This window comes from Cygnus olor, chromosome 18 (assembly GCF_009769625.2).
Source record: "Cygnus olor isolate bCygOlo1 chromosome 18, bCygOlo1.pri.v2, whole genome shotgun sequence".
NCBI classification, from domain to species: Eukaryota; Metazoa; Chordata; class Aves; order Anseriformes; family Anatidae; genus Cygnus; species Cygnus olor.
Window position 1 is genome coordinate 6,286,099 of NC_049186.1, and position 14,641 is coordinate 6,300,739.

Sequence of the window (14,641 nt, forward strand, 5' to 3'; positions counted from 1 at the left end):
CCAGCCATGCAGCAGGGGGAGCTGCCCTGTTTTGGGGTGCTGCAGGGGGAGATGCTGCATTTTGGGCTCACGCTCCTTCCCCTACACCAGCTTTCCTCTTGCCAGGGGCTCTGCCTGTCCCACCGAGGTGCCCCACATCCCACAGATGTGACCCCAGCACCACAATGCAGGAGATGGGGGGACCCCTGCTTGTCACCGTGCCCATGGCTGGACATGCTGGGGGACCATGGGCCAGCAGATTTGCTTCTCCCCATCCTGTTTCCAGACATTATATGAGCAAAGATCAGCAGTTGTGGCATTTTTAACACCCCCAAAGCAGGGGTGAGAAGCCCAGCACCTCAGCCCAGCACCCCGGCCAGGGGTGACCGGAGGACGCAGCGCCCCGGCTGCGCGCCCCGCTCGGGGCTGCTAGGATGGAACGAGCCCAGCAGAGAGCAGGCAGCCTCGGGGTTATTTTATCCTCTGCGGTTCTCGTGTGCGGTGAGAAAGAGCCCGGGGGGAGGAAGGGGGAGCCGGTGTCAGGGCGGAGATGTGGCCTCTGTCCCCCGCCCTGCCCCGGTGCCCCACGGAGGAGATGCTGCTGCGGGCGCTGCGGTTACCCCGCTCCTGCACGGCCGCTGCCGGCTTCTGTATTTTCACCTGCAGGCTCACTTCCTTCCTTCTGCTTCCTCACGTAGAGCAAACGGGCCAAAAAGTAGTGTGGGAAGGAAGGGGGGGCCTTGGGGTGGCCCCTGACACCCTGTCTGTGGGGTCCTATCGTGTGTGTGCCCCGCGAGGGGTGCTGGCCCCATAACAGGTCTCCTGCAGGGGTTTTGGGGTCTCAGCCCCCTGTCCCAGGCTGGGGAGCCCCCAGGAAAGCTCCTGCTTTGAGCAGGTCCCATCACCAGGACATAGGCGCCTGGCTGTGAAATGGAAACAGGCGCGGCAGTTCTAGGAAGAGGAAGAAAACCCAGGAGGCTGGTGCAAAAAGGAGCTCCCGCTGCGGTGCGCAGGGACGCCGGGGGGTCAGGGAAGGGCCAAGCTGGGGTTCGGCTCCGTTTGTGCCCCTGCTGGCCCTGCCAAGCACCGGCCTCTGCTCAGGGGCTCTGGGTCTGTGCAAGGGGAGGGAACCAGCAGGCGAGGGGAGCCCGTTCTGGGTGCTGCTGGCACCCAAGGGTGGCCTCGGCCCCCCCACAAGGTCGTCTGGCAGGAGAGGAGCAGACACTTTCCTTGTGGCCCCCAGGACTGTCATTCCCGTGCCCTGCTCGGTGCTGTAAGGCACAACAGAAAACCCAAGTGGGGAGAGGCAGCGACCCTGCCAGAGCCAAAACAGAGCTGAGGGGTTGAGCCGAGCACTCCGAGCACCCAGGAGGCTGCTCTGTACCAGCACCGCTCCCCAGCACTGCACCAAGGCGCACCAAGGCTGGAGCTCCCGTGCTGGTTTTGCTCCAGTTTGGCATTTAAAGCTGGGCAGAGCTCGTGTGCTCCATCCCCCCTCTGTGCTCCATCCCCCCCCGTGCTCCATCCTCTCCCTGCAGAAATTTGGGGTGAGGCCCCTGCCCTCCCGTGCCACCCCCCTGCATTCGTGCACGGGCTCCACGTCCCCGCACCCGGGGCAGGCTCAGGGCTCTGTTCCTCCTGCTGCCACCCTCCCTGCGGCCCCGAGCACCCGGCCTCCAGGTGGGCCAGTTTGCAGAAAGCACCCCAGAGCCTCGTTCCCCCCAGCAGAAACCCCCCAGCCCCGAGGTGAAACTCTCCCAGACAAAAATAACCCAGCCAGCCTCGTGCTCTGCGGTCGCCGCTTGCACGAGCGAGGAAGCAGCAGCAGAAAATCGCAGAGGCTGAGCACCAGCCCCGCATCCCCTGCCGCCCTCCCCTGACCTCTCACTCCCCTGAGAGCGGCTGATGCTCGCGGGCCCCTGGAGCGGAGCAGGATGATGGGGACGTGGCCGGGCTGGGGCTGGCTCCTTCTCCCAGGTGAGGATGGGTGCAGCGATCCGGGGGGGGAGCAGAGCTGCTGAGGCCCCCCCAGCGGTGCTCCAACCTTCGGGTACCAGCCCTGGAGCCGAAGCCTCCCATCACCGCAGCCTTTTGGGGATAAAAGCAGGCAGATGGAGTCTTCCAAAAAGTGCTTATTTCTCACCGCCCCTCCAAAACAAGCCGACAAGGGGCAGCTTGGAGGGAGGAAGGGCGCAGTTCCAGACCACGGATGGTTCCTCTCCATCACCGCTCGGTTTCTCCGCAGCGTGCCAGGCTCTCTTTGCCCCCCGGGAGGTCAGCGGCCGCGCGGGCCAGGCGCTGTCCCTGCACTGCTGGTACGCGCCGGGCTACCAGGGCTACAACAAGTACTGGTGCCGCGGGGCCTCGCGGGACTCCTGCCGCAAGGTGGTGGAGACAGCGGGGAGAGAAGTGCCCCGGCAGCGCGGCCGGGTCTCCATCACGGACAACCACGTCTTCTGCCTCGTCCTGCTCACCCTGGAGGGGCTCTCGGAGGAGGACGCTGGGAGCTACTGGTGCGGGGTGGAGCGGGCGGGGAGGGACATCATGACACCGGTTACCATCAGGGTTTTGCCAGGTGAGTGCTGGCATTTTGTTGTGTTTTTTTTTTTTTTTTTGTAAGGGAAAGCCTTTTGGGGGAAGGTGCTGGGTTATGTCGCGGAGAAATGGTGCAGCTCAGCTCCGCTTATATTGGTTGCCACCCAGTATAAACCAGTGGCAGGGCGGCAGGAGTGACGGGTCCCTTTGTCAAGGGATGCATGTAGGTGCATGCAGGGCAGGCTGGAGCCCTGTGCAGGGGTTTGCAGCACCGAGGCCAGTCCCAGACCATTATTTGGGCTCCCAGCACCGGGTGCTGTGCAGGAAGGATGGCAAAGCCAGCACCTAAACTTGCAAGTGAATGCTCCTGGATGAGCCTCAGTGCTGCAGCCAGAGAGAGTGCAAACTGCAAACCAAAGCGGGTCTGGGATGCAAAGTCTGAGCTTCTGGGTGGGGATAAGGGGCACATCCAGGCCCTCCAGCCTCGGGAAAGCCTCGGTTCCTGGCAGCCGGAGAGATGCCTCTCCGCGGGGAGCTGCAGGGAAGGAGCACCCCGTGGGAACGCCGGCAGGGCAGGGGCAAGGGCTGGGCACGGTACAGGCAATGGCTCACCTCCTGCTGGTGGGACGTGGGGGACCCCAGCTCCCCCCAGGACCACCCCTGACGCGTCCGTACGAGCTGTGCCTGCAAACCCTGCAGCCACCCCCTCGCCCTGGCTCTCCGACGCCACGACCGAGCTCCTCTACACGGCCAACATCACCAATGCCACTGCCACGGGGTGAGCACCGCGGGGCGGGCAGGGGGCTCGCAGGAGTGGGGTGCCATGGGGGTCCTCGCACCGGGGGGCTCGTGGGGACTCTCCGGAGACGTTTTTTTGGGGGGGGTGATGCGGCAGCAGAGACCCAAGTGGGGCCCCAGGCTGGTGTCCCTGCTTCGTGGCCCGTCCCGCAGTGGGCAGGGGGCTGCAGGAGCACAGCGCCAGCCTCCGGGGGCAGAGACAAACAGCCCCGCTCCTCTTGCCTCCAGCCCCCCCAGGTCAGCCCTGAGCGCCCTGGTGCCCACGGTGGTGCTGCTCTCCCTGCTGGCTGTGGCCGGCTCTGCCGGGCTCATCTACGTCCTGTGGAGGAGGAGGGAAGGTAAGGGCACCCAAAGGTGCCACTGCGCCCTTCCCAGGCACAGCGGGACCCATCCGGGGGAGCTGAGCGGGGCAGGAGCTGGGGAACCTGGAGGGGGTTAGGCTGCTTTGCCACGGCTCTTCTTTCTGCCCCCAGACCTCTGGAGACCCCTGGGAGCGGTGAGATCTAAGCCGAAGGACCGGGCGCAGCTGCACCATACGGCAAGTGCCCGGCGAGCCCCCCCGGGACCACCGGTCCCCACGAGCCCCCCCTGCAGCTGCAGCCTTCGGACTCCTCTGGGTGCCCGGGGGCACGGCTGGAGCCCGCGGGGCTGAGCCTGGCAGGGAGCGGGGCCGGCCGCCCCCTGACCCCGCTGCCTGTTTCAGGATTCTGGGGACACGCCGCCCCCTCGCAGCAAAACCCCTCCGACCCCCTCCAAGCCTGCCTTCGCCGGGGAGCTGGACAACGTCTACAACGAGCTGGACCTGACAAAGGTGAGAGCCCCGGCACGGGCAGCAGGGAACCGGGAAGCCCTGCAGCACCCGGCCGTGCCGTGCCGCCTGCTGAGCCCCTGCCGTGCCCCAGGGCCCTGGGGACACGCCGCCCCCGCGGCAGGGCAGCAGCGCCGTGGAGCAGGACGCCGAGCTGGAGGACGAGAACTTCTACATCAACAGCTTTTGCCAGGACAGGAGCTGGGGGGGGTCCGGCCACGGCACCCAGCAAAGAAATTAATTCCTCCGGTCGTAAGGGAGCGCCGCGGGCAGGCAGCGGGGTCCCCAGGTGGTCCCCTGCAGAGACACCGGCGCTTTGCTCCGAGCTGGGCAGGGAGCAGGGGGGCTGCAGCGCGGGAATGAGCTTCACCAGGGGCTGCGGTTCCATCACGGGAGGATCTCAGCAGCTCGACTGCCTCTGCCCATGGACAGAGCCCCCGGAGCCCGGGGACACCCCAATTCCCCACCCTAAGCGTGTCCCCGCTCCATCCCAACCTCCTGCTGCTGCTTCTGCGGGTTGAGCAACGCCTCCAGATGGGAAAAATACATCCGATTCCTTTGCACGCTGGTGTGCGGGATGTTTTCCTGGCTTGGATGTAAATGGGTTGCTTTAAATTTAGATAAATGGCAAGAAAGAACCTCCCTGGTGGGGCTCAGTGAGGAAGGGATGGGACAACCCAGCGCCTCTGGGACTCCCTGGGTGAAAAAGGGACCCCGGGGACCCCGGTGGTGCTGGGGCCGTGCCGGTGGGTGCTCGGGGGCACCAGGGAGAGGGGAAACAAAGCTCAGAGCAAGGAAAGAGGAGAGGAACCTGGGGATGTGGCAGTGAGGCTTCGCTGCCAGGTTTCCCTGGGAGGTTTATCAGCAGAAAGCAGGTTGGCAGCTGCCGGCCACTTCTTGAATTTACATCTTGAGGTTATCTGCCGTGCGTCAGGGGCCAGGAAGGTGGAGGGCAGCTCCCAGCCAGCCCCCCGGCTCTCTGGGAAGGGAGATACCCCATGGCCGGGGGAAAACACCAAGCTTCCTCTCGCCCTACAGGGACGGGCAGTGTGGGAGGCGGGGGACAGACGGGCAGGACATGGGGAAGGAGCTGCCTCAGCCTCCGGCGGGGTCTTGCTTTCCCCTCTTCCCAAGGGGCACAGAGGAAGAAAGCCACTGGCCCGGGAGCTGCCGGGAAGTGGCTCTGCTTCTGCAGCCTTTGGGCTTCTGCAGCTTTCACTGGAAAGGTTTAATTTCGGGGGAAGAGCAGCATTGCCACTCAAAGGCCATATTCGGGCCAGAAGAGGTGGTTTGGGGGGAATCCAGACACTTCTGCTCGACAAAACAAACAAGAGCAGCCCTGCCTTGGGCACTCTGTGGGGGGGCTCGGCCTGACGCCGTGCCCGTGGGGTGGGCACGTGGCTCCTTCCACCCCGGCACAGCTGACCCACACCTTCCCTCTCGTCCTCCTACCCCTTGTCCCCATTCGTCTCAGCCACCCCGTGGCCCTGCAGGCGCTGATCTCCTTCCAGGGGCTTGAGTCTCAGGGGCGCAGGAGATGGGGGGGGAGCGGGTTCTGCAGTCCCGTGGGCATCACCCCGTACCACCGCCTGACCCCGCACCAGCACCGCCTGCCTGGGGTCAGCTCCGTCCCCGCGGGCAAGTGAAAAGTGCTGGTGGCTGCAGAAAAGCCACAGCCATTGGAGGTCGCAGGTGCAGTGCTCCCAGGCTGAGTATTTAAATTTTCCTTGGAGAAACTTTTTGGAAGAGCATCGCTGCTGCGACGGACTGCCGGCACCCCTGGGAGCTGGGCGGGGGGCTCACCAGGTCCATCGTGGTGATCCCCTGGGTGCTGGGGGGAGGCACAGGGACAGGGAGGATTCCTCGGGGCGGGGGGGGGGAACTGGGAACCCCAAGGGCTGGGCTCACAGCAGCAGGGCCACTAAAAGGGACCGAGGGAGAGGCTCTGCTCCGTACAGCCTCATCCCTCCACCACCAGCACGGTTTGCACCGGGGCAGCCTCCCGCTTTACCTGCAGAGACCACCAGCCGGGTGGCGTGCCGCAGGTCGTACAGCAGGGGCCTTGCCACCCGGCACGAGTACCAGCCCGCGTCCCCCGGCGCCACGCCGCCCATCGTCACCGTGATGGCGCGCGCCGTGTGGTTGTCCCTGACGGACGGCGGTGACGCCGGGGCTGAGCCACCCGTCCCGCAGCGGGAGCTGCTCAGCGCCAGGCACCTCTCCCCCTGCAAAGCCCAAACCGCTGCCGGCACCCCCAAGGCTGCAGCGGGGAGGGTTCGGGGTGCCTGCGGCTGCTGAGCTGGAGCTGCTGAGGAAAGGCAATTTGGAATAAACCTGGGTATCCTGCAGGTGTCTGTCTGTCTGTCTGTCTGCCCACATCCTCCTCCAGCTGCCAGCGCTGGTCAGGGCACAGGGGGGCTGCCGACACGGACATGTGGGGCCGCGCAGGGAGCCCCGTTTGGGGGACTTGGTGTCCTGGAGGGGACACGAGCACCTGGCTGAGCCCCGCTGTGCGGGGAGGAGCCCTCAGCAGCGCCAGCCCTGCCGGATGGAGCCAAGCGCCCATTTCCAGGCTCACCTGCAGCTGGCCGAGCCTGGGAGCTGCGTCCCTCCAGCACCACTGAGCCCTTCCCACTTTGCCCCCCGGCTCGTTCCCAGCAGCAGGACGGGCCCCGGGGTGCACGGGGCTGGAGGTGGCACAGCTCGCCCGTCCCCACCGATGGCCTTCCAGCTGACACTCCCGTCACACAGCCCCCCCATTCCTCACCCCACCTTTCTCTGCCTGCCCCACAGCCACCGCACGGGCACCCTGGCAGCCTGGGGCCCCACGTGGATGATGCTCAGTGGGGACCCTTGGTCTGCAGAGAGCCTGCTTTGGGGCCAGGATCCAGGGACAGGCCAGGGCCAGCTGAGCTGTATCTCCACCAAGGGGCACCCTCAGTGCTGTCAGACCAGGGCAGACCTTAAGGAGCGTGCCTTACAGCTGCCTCCTCGCCTTCTCCCAGGCCAGAGCTGCGGGTGGTGCCAGCAGCGGGGCTGTGCACAAGGGCCTCTCCGCTCTCAAGGGAGCCCACAGCTCCTCCCAATTTAACATCACCCACAAAAAAATGCCTTCGAGTCCTGCATCCAGGTCATTTATAAAAACATTGCAGAGAACTGGTCCCGGAATGGAGCCCGGGGGAACCCCCGAGTGACTGGCCAACAGCCTGATGTAACCCAGGCACTACAACCCTCGGAGGCACTATAACCCTTTGAGGCACCAACACCCTTTAAGGCCCTACAACCCTTTGAGGCACCACCTTTGAGCCTGACCCATCGGCCAGTTGTTCGCCCATCCTGTTACGCACTCATCCAGCTCCCCTGCTGCTGAGGGATTTTCCCAGCAAACCACAGGGTCAGCAAGTCGGTGAGAAGGAGGAAGGAGGAGGCTGGGGGGGCTGCTGCTAGGGGACAAGGGATGGGGACGGGGGGTGGGACATCCCAGCCAGGGCAGCAGGCATGGGGCACGTTTGGGGCTCAGGGGGTCCCTGCACAGGGCTGAGCCCCCCTGGATGCAGACCCCGCTGTGTGCCCCGCTGTCTGGAGGCACTGCGCAGCGAGGCACGGAGGGGCAGGACTGCACCCACCGTGGGGGCTCCCTGGGGGCAAAGGGAAGCGATGGAGCAGGGGCACAATGTGAGGGCCAGGCACGGGGGCCGGGCTGCCGTTGGTGCAAGAAGAGGATGCGGGAAATCAGCTGACACCGGAGAAAACTAGAGTTCCCACGCAGCTGCCTGGCCTCCAGCAGTGAGTGGTGCTGAGGCACGGGGAAAAGAGGAAGCGAAGCCCCCAAGAGGCACCGAGGAGCATGTCTGGCCGGAGGGCTGCCCGACGGGTGCCAAAGGCCAGCCCGGCCATGTGGCTGCTGCTGCTGCTGCTCGTCTGCACGGCTCTGTGCCGCTCAGCGGGCGGCCAGGCAGTGAGGGGGCCCGGCACCGTGCGTGGGTACCTGGGGGGGTCCCTCTCGGTGTCCTGCACGTACCGGCACAGCTACGAGACCAACCCAAAGTACTGGTGCCATCCGGGAACGATTAGGAGCTGTGCTTTTGACACCCACATCATCGCCACCTCGGAGGAGGAGCCCCGGGTGCAGCGGGGCCGGTTCTCCATCTGGGACAATCGCACCCAGCGGGTGTTCACCGTGACCGTACAGAACCTGAAGGCAGAGGACACGGGCACCTACCGCTGCGGGGTGCTAAAGCCCATGTTTCACATCGATGACGGCGACGAGGTGCGGGTGATCGTGTCCCCAGGTCAGTGCTTGCGGGTCCCCTGCGCAGCACCAGTGCCACCCCAGCCGCACGGCGCGGGGCTGGGAGCGGGCTGCGGGAGGTGGCGACACCCGGGCGCAGCGGGGGCAGGGAGCAGGGGGCTGCACACACAGCTGGGCCCCCTTTGCCTTTGCAGGGCCACGACCGACAGCTACTGATGCCCTCTTTTGGACCACTCCACGGTCGCTACCACCGGGCGTGAACTCTCCATTGAGCACGGACGCGCTGTTGGGCACGGATGCTCCGCGGAGCACGGATGACGTGCCGTTGGGTGTGGATGTGCCATCAGGGCGCTGCGACAGCCTCCGCTGGTTCCCGCTGCTGGCCGGGCTGCAGCTGCTGGCCCTGCTGGCCATGAGCATGGCCGTGCTCTGGCTGAGCCTGCGGAGAGGCTGAGCACCAGGGCTCCCAGCGCTCAGCACCCCGCCGCCGCTTCCCCGCCGCAATAAAGCGCCCGGGCACCGCGTCGAGGCTCCATCCTTCCCTCCGGTCTCCTCGAGGGGAGGAAGCGGGGTGGGAGGGTGGTAAGGAGGGTGGGGGGGGGTTAAAGGGGGGGAAAGCAGCGGTCGCCGAGCTCCGCCCGGCTGCCAGGTACGGCCCCGGGGGCGGGCCGGGCCCCGCAGCCGCACCGGGAGGCTCCGGGCGCGGAGGTCGGCGAGGGCACGGCCATGCCGAGGCGGCCGGGGCTGGGGCTGGGGGTGCTGAGGCTGGTTCTGGTGCTGCTCGTCTGCACGGCTCCGTGCCGCTCAGCAGGCGGCCAGGCAGTGAGGGGGCCCGGCACTGTGCGTGGGTACCTGGGGGGGTCCCTCTCGGTGTCCTGCACGTACCGGCACAGCTACGAGACCAACCCAAAGTACTGGTGCCATCCGGGAACGATTAGGAGCTGTGCTTTTGACACCCACATCATCGCCACCTCGGAGGAGGAGCCCCGGGTGCAGCGGGGCCGGTTCTCCATCTGGGACAATCGCACCCAGCGGGTGTTCACCGTGACCGTACAGAACCTGAAGGCAGAGGACACGGGCACCTACCGCTGCGGGGTGCTAAAGCCCATGTTTCACATCGATGACGGCGACGAGGTGCGGGTGATCGTGTCCCCAGGTCAGTGCTTGCGGGTCCCCGAGGTCCAACGTTGGTGCCCCCCCCGGCCAAGTAGAAGCGCCAGGAGCGGGGGCTGCGGGAAGGGGCAGCCAGGAGGAGGTGGGCGCCTGTGCACCACGGGGCTGCGCCGGGATGGGTCACCAGGGCACCTCGGTGTCTTCCAGGTGTCCCCACGGCCCCTTCTTGGTGCTGCAGGGGCAGCTGCCCCATGGCTGCGGTGCGTCGCTGTCATGTCCGTGCCCTGTGGCCCCTCTCCCTGCCCCGTGGCCCTCTCCCTGCCTGCGCCCTCCTGCCCTCACTGCCAGCTCTGTGGAGTCCTCAGCTCCCAGCCCATTTCCCTGCCGTGTCGGTGCTGGCGGCGCACGGGGTGCCCAGGGCCCCTTCCTGCAGGCTGAACTCTGTGTGTGCACGCTGGGGGGACTGGGACTGCCGGGATCCTGCTGTAATCCCCCCAGGTGTGGGGTTAGAGCCACGCACCTCGGGCTGAGTGCTCTGGACACAGCAGAGGGGACGCAGGGTGCCCCGGCAGGACGGTGAGGTTGTTTTCTCCGACCCACTGCAACGCCCTCAGCATTTCCCCTGCAGAGGCAGGGAGCCTGGCTGAGCCTTTTTCCTCTTCTTGCCGCAGCTCCCACACCCACAGCATCGCCCCCCACCTCGGCCACTCCGCCTGGATCCACCTCGGGCCCCACGCAGCCACCTACCCAGCAGGAAGGGATGCAGGGGACAGCCAGCCCCTCTTCCGACCTGGACCACAGGTGAGTGCCAGCTGCTGGCCCGCACTGCGAGCAGCAGCTGCCTCCCTCCCTGAGCTCTCTCTGGGGCTGCAGCACTCCTGGCTGTTCGGGCTTCCCTTAGGGATTCCTGCTCTCGCCTTTAGGAACCAGCGCTCCACCCTACCCGCTTCGCACGGGAAGCAATCGCAGCACCGCCGGCTACTCAGCCCCCCCCCCAGCCATGTCTGCAGCTTAAAAAATCCGCATGTCCTGGCCATACAAGAAGTGGTTTTCGCCTGCAGCGCTGGCCCCGCTTCCTTCCCCAAGGCTCTGCGGGGCTTTTTGCCCGTGGGAAGCCAAGCACGGGCTGAGCTGGGTCCTGTTCTGCTTTGTAGTCGCACAGTCCCACGGGGCTGGCTGACAGAGCCTGGGGCCGGAGCGCGGAGCCTCCTCCCCGCTCTGCTGTCCCTTGGAGGTGATGCAAGAATTGGGAGAGCTGAGGCTTCCCGTCACCGTGCTCGGGGGTAACTGCTTCCTCTAAACCAGCCCCGGTGACACACCACAATGTGCCTCATTCCGTTACAACAAAGGAAGCCACCAAAGAGTGGAGCTGAACCAGAGCAAACTAAGAGGCAGTGCTCCTCCAGATGCTCAGGACACAGCAGAATGAGGCAGAACCCAAAGTCCCACCCGCTTCTGCTGCTTGCAGGCTGAGGACCACCGTGCCTGCTTCCCTCGCTCCCCAGGCAAGCCCCTTGCCCACGGCTGTGACCCTCTGGCCATGGCCCCATGCGCCTGCCCCGCGGTGCCTGCTGCTGGGTGCGGCTGAGAGGTGCGAGGGCAGAAACTCTTCTCTCTTGCAGCCTGGACATAGCTCTGGTCATCCTCACTCCCTGCATCGCAGTGGTTCTGTTTCTGCTCGCCGTTGCTGCCGGGGTTTTGGTCGTACTGTCCAGGAAGAGGAAGCAGGGTAAGCGAGGCTCTTGTGCCGCGTGTTATTGCTTTCCCTCTTTTGGTTCTTAGTTCCTCATTCCCTCGCTAACCCACCCAATTCCTGACCTCCACCGAACGACTTCTCTGCTTTGTGAGCAAAGGGAGGCGTGGGGAGGTCTTCTTCCCCTGCGGGCACCGTCCCACGGGTCGGGTCCCCATGGTGATGGGGAAAGGCAGCTGGTGGGGTGGGTGCTGCCCGGCACGGCACCGTGCGCGCTGTACGCAACGTTCTTGCACCACAAGCATGCAACGTGCTTGGCTTTGTAGCCAGGTTTGCAGCAGATTTGGCGCAGAGTTTGAGGGCAGGGTGGGGAGGGCCAGCAGGGGCCACCACCAGCTGGTGGTTGGGCCCTGGTTTTGTATGAAGAGCTGCTTCAGGTGCTCACTGGGCTGCAGGCTTCCTTCCTGTTTCACATTGAGGTTGGAAGCAGCAGTGTGTGGTTTTTTTTATATTTCTGATCCCCTGGCTTTGCTTGTGTCTGACCACGTCTGTGTTTCAGCCTTCTCAGGAGCAGCTGTCGAGATGGACAGGATCCGTGGCACGCCGAACCCAGTAAGGCAAACCCTGTGGTGTGTCGGGACTGCTTGCTCCGGGCTCTGCTGGAAGGGGGAAAGGTTGCGCCCCGAGCCCAGCCTCAGGCTGCTGCCTTAGTGTGCTTCAGCCGGGCTCACGGCTGCTCCCTGCAGCTGGGAGGGGTGCTCAGGGCTCAGCTGGCCGGCAGAAAGAGCCGAGCAGCGATCCTGTGCCACTGCCACCGAGAAACCCTGGGAAGGGGAATTGGGGTCGGGCAGGCGAATTTTCCCTCGGTGCTCCCGCCACCGTCGCAGCCCCGATGGTGAGGTGCGGTGGGACGGGAGAGGTGTCCACGCCTGCAGCCGGGGGGCTGGAGGGAGCTTAGGAGCACCCGCAGACCGCTCTCGGTGGTGTTTCAGGGAGCGGACGTGCTGCACTACGCGGATATTGACCACCCGGCCGGCGCAGGCGAGAGCCAGCCCTACGGCAACGTGGAGGCTTTCCGCCCCTCGGCAAACGCAGCCACCGATTACACGGAGGTCAAGAGGCCCAGCCAGGTGGGGAACAAGGCAGCGGCAGGGGACACCCAGCCTGGGGCTCTCACCTCTGCGTGGGGGGCTCCGTGCAGGGAAGGGCTGGCGGCTGGGTTGGATATGGTTGCAGAGGGACAGGTCTGGTGGGGACACAAATGTCAGTGGATAATCGTGCTCCCTGCTCCCTGTGCTCGCTCCAAAAGGATGCAAGAAGTTCCTGCAGAAGGTGGAGGGTCTTTTGCTTGGGGAAACCTGCAAACGCTGCTTTTTAAATATTTTTTTTGCCTTCCTATCCCAGAATTTGGAGGAGAAAAAGGAGCCCACTTACGCCCCGGTGCGCAAATCCCAGCTGGAGGAGCAGGAGCTGCTCTACGCCAACGTGCCTCCAGCCCAGCAGCACGCGAAGCCATGAGGGCTCAGGACCCAGCACCGCCGCCCTGCGTGGGACCTTGGGCACAGGACCCATGTGGGGACACCGGGACGGATGCTGAGTTGGGCAGGAGACGGCTCCCCAACAGAGCTGCTGCTCCCACAGGCTCCAGTGCTAACTTGGAGCAGGCTCGGAGAGGACGAGGCCGAGCACGCGGCACGGGGATGAAATCGTTCCCCTGCATTTGGAGCCCTCATGCCCGGTTCGGCCATGGTGCCAGGGTCGGAAAGCAGCCTCATGTTTGGGTTGTCCAGACGGACAAAATTGTCCAGGCAAAGGGGGGCCGGGTGCTGCAGGTGGGCTGCTTGGCTCCGCGCCCCCACTGCTGCGTGGTGCCCAGGGGCTGCAGCCGCCGCGCCTGCCCCTGCCTCACGCTGGCATTTCACACCGATGGATGCAGAGCTGGCAGCTCCCGAGCGCAGGGCAGGGAGAAATGCTACGTCCACGTGCCCTGTGCCTGCAGGCACTGCTAGCACCTAGGGCATCCCAGGTTAGGGGTGCAGTGTGGTGCCTGGTGTCTTGGACAGCCCCAAAACAGCCGTTGTGTTCGTGTCTGTGCACCAAAGGAGACCGCAGAGGTGTTCCCGTCCCTCCTGCACAGCTGCTGGGGAGCAGCTCCCCCAAAACCCCACAGTCCTGCGCTCTCTCTCCTCGGCTTCGCTGATAATTTATTTCTCGGCACCCTGTAAATGTGTTGTTCTCCGTAAAACATCGCTCCTTTATCAGTAAAAGCAACCGAGCGTCTGATATCATCCAATGCCCCTTTCAGCTGTATTCGTGCCACAGTTTTGCACCGCGATAAGGGTTCGTTTCACGACGTACACCCAGAAGCAGAGCTGGCACCTTGCTGGCGCCACCCCCAGCAGCAGGGGGACCCCAGCTCCGTCAGGGCACGAGCTGCAGCAGCAGGAGCTCGCCGACACCCAGCCTTCGTCCTCCCCAGCCCAGCACCGGTGCTGAGCTCCCTCCGAGCTCCTGCCCAGCTCGGGGCCGTCCATCTCCTGGGAAACAGGCTGGGGTTCGGCACCTCTCTGTGCATCAGTCGGGAGTGCTGGCAGACTCATTCGGGGAGAATTTATTAATGTTGTTAATTGTTGCAAAGCTTCGTTTGGGTATTTTTGTGCTCGTTTTATTGAAGAAGCCTGGCGTAGCATCGCCGCTCTGCCAGAACCGAGGGAAGTATGAGAGGGACTGCTACAGTGGTTGCTCCCCTTCAGGCAGCCAGAATTATTCCTGGGGTCAGCCGGGAGCTGTCGGCACCCAGAAATGTCCAGGGCCAGCCCTGATGGGGCCGGGGAGCACGCAGGGGAGGGCACAGAGCAGCGGTGCTGCAGACCCGGTGTGCGAGCAGGGGAAAACAAATCGCCTGCTGCTGCTCCTGCTCCCCCGGGCAGTGCCAACAGCCCCTGTGTTACCGACGGGAGGATGAAGCAGTTGGATTTTTTGGGTAAGTAGGTCCCATAACGCGCTGCCTGGGGGTAGCTCCATGCTTTAAAAAAAGAACGAAGCGGCTTTCTTAAATTAGGCCCTCCCCACAGCACTAAGGCAGAAATAGCCACGGGCTGCGGGGGAGCAGGCGCTGCGGGGCCGAGGAAGCCGCCCACCGAGGCTTTCGTATTTCCCAGCTGAAGACTCTGCAATCCTTCTCGGGTGACATCAAGAGCTGAAAATAATAATAATTGTATTTTCTCCAGCATCAGCAGCGTCACAGGGCGGCTGCCAGGACAGAAATAACGCCTGGCAGGGGACACCTCCGCGCTTTGTGCATCCGAGGGGGTGGAAGCGGCTGCGAGCATCCCTGCTGAGCACCTGGGCACATCCACCCTCACGGTCCCACGCAGGCAGCTTTGCCAGCTTTCCTCCTGGCCATCCCTGCGCCCGTGCCAGGGCTTGAATTTGGGAGCTGCAGCCCGTGCTTGGTCCCCCA

The 14,641-nt window shown here is 64.7% G+C and overlaps 2 protein-coding genes across 8 annotated transcripts; both read left to right on the plus strand.

Annotated features, from left to right (window-relative positions):
- The first annotated feature begins 529 nt into the window (after positions 1-529).
- On the plus strand, positions 530-5,853 carry LOC121057169 (CMRF35-like molecule 2). The gene is made up of 5 exons (XM_040530943.1): positions 530-629; positions 1,879-1,956; positions 2,225-2,554; positions 3,214-3,278; positions 3,473-5,853. The coding sequence occupies exons 1-5, from the start codon at positions 530-532 to the stop codon at positions 3,749-3,751; spliced, it is 852 nt and encodes a 283-aa protein (XP_040386877.1). The 3' UTR covers positions 3,752-5,853.
- Positions 5,854-7,397: 1,544 nt separating this feature from the next.
- LOC121056908 (CMRF35-like molecule 6) lies at positions 7,398-13,804 on the plus strand. Of its 7 annotated transcripts, none has more exons than XM_040530435.1 (7): positions 7,415-8,028; positions 9,148-9,527; positions 10,153-10,286; positions 11,108-11,214; positions 11,738-11,790; positions 12,171-12,308; positions 12,583-13,791. In XM_040530435.1, the coding sequence occupies exons 1-7, from the start codon at positions 7,968-7,970 to the stop codon at positions 12,694-12,696; spliced, it is 987 nt and encodes a 328-aa protein (XP_040386369.1). In that variant the 5' UTR covers positions 7,415-7,967; the 3' UTR covers positions 12,697-13,791. The 7 variants fall into 7 exon arrangements, with proteins under 7 accessions (XP_040386373.1, XP_040386371.1, XP_040386372.1 ...); XM_040530433.1 differs by having other exon boundaries at positions 7,416-8,034; XM_040530434.1 differs by having other exon boundaries at positions 7,417-8,034; positions 9,148-9,528; positions 10,157-10,286; positions 12,583-13,804.
- The last annotated feature ends 837 nt before the right edge of the window (positions 13,805-14,641 follow it).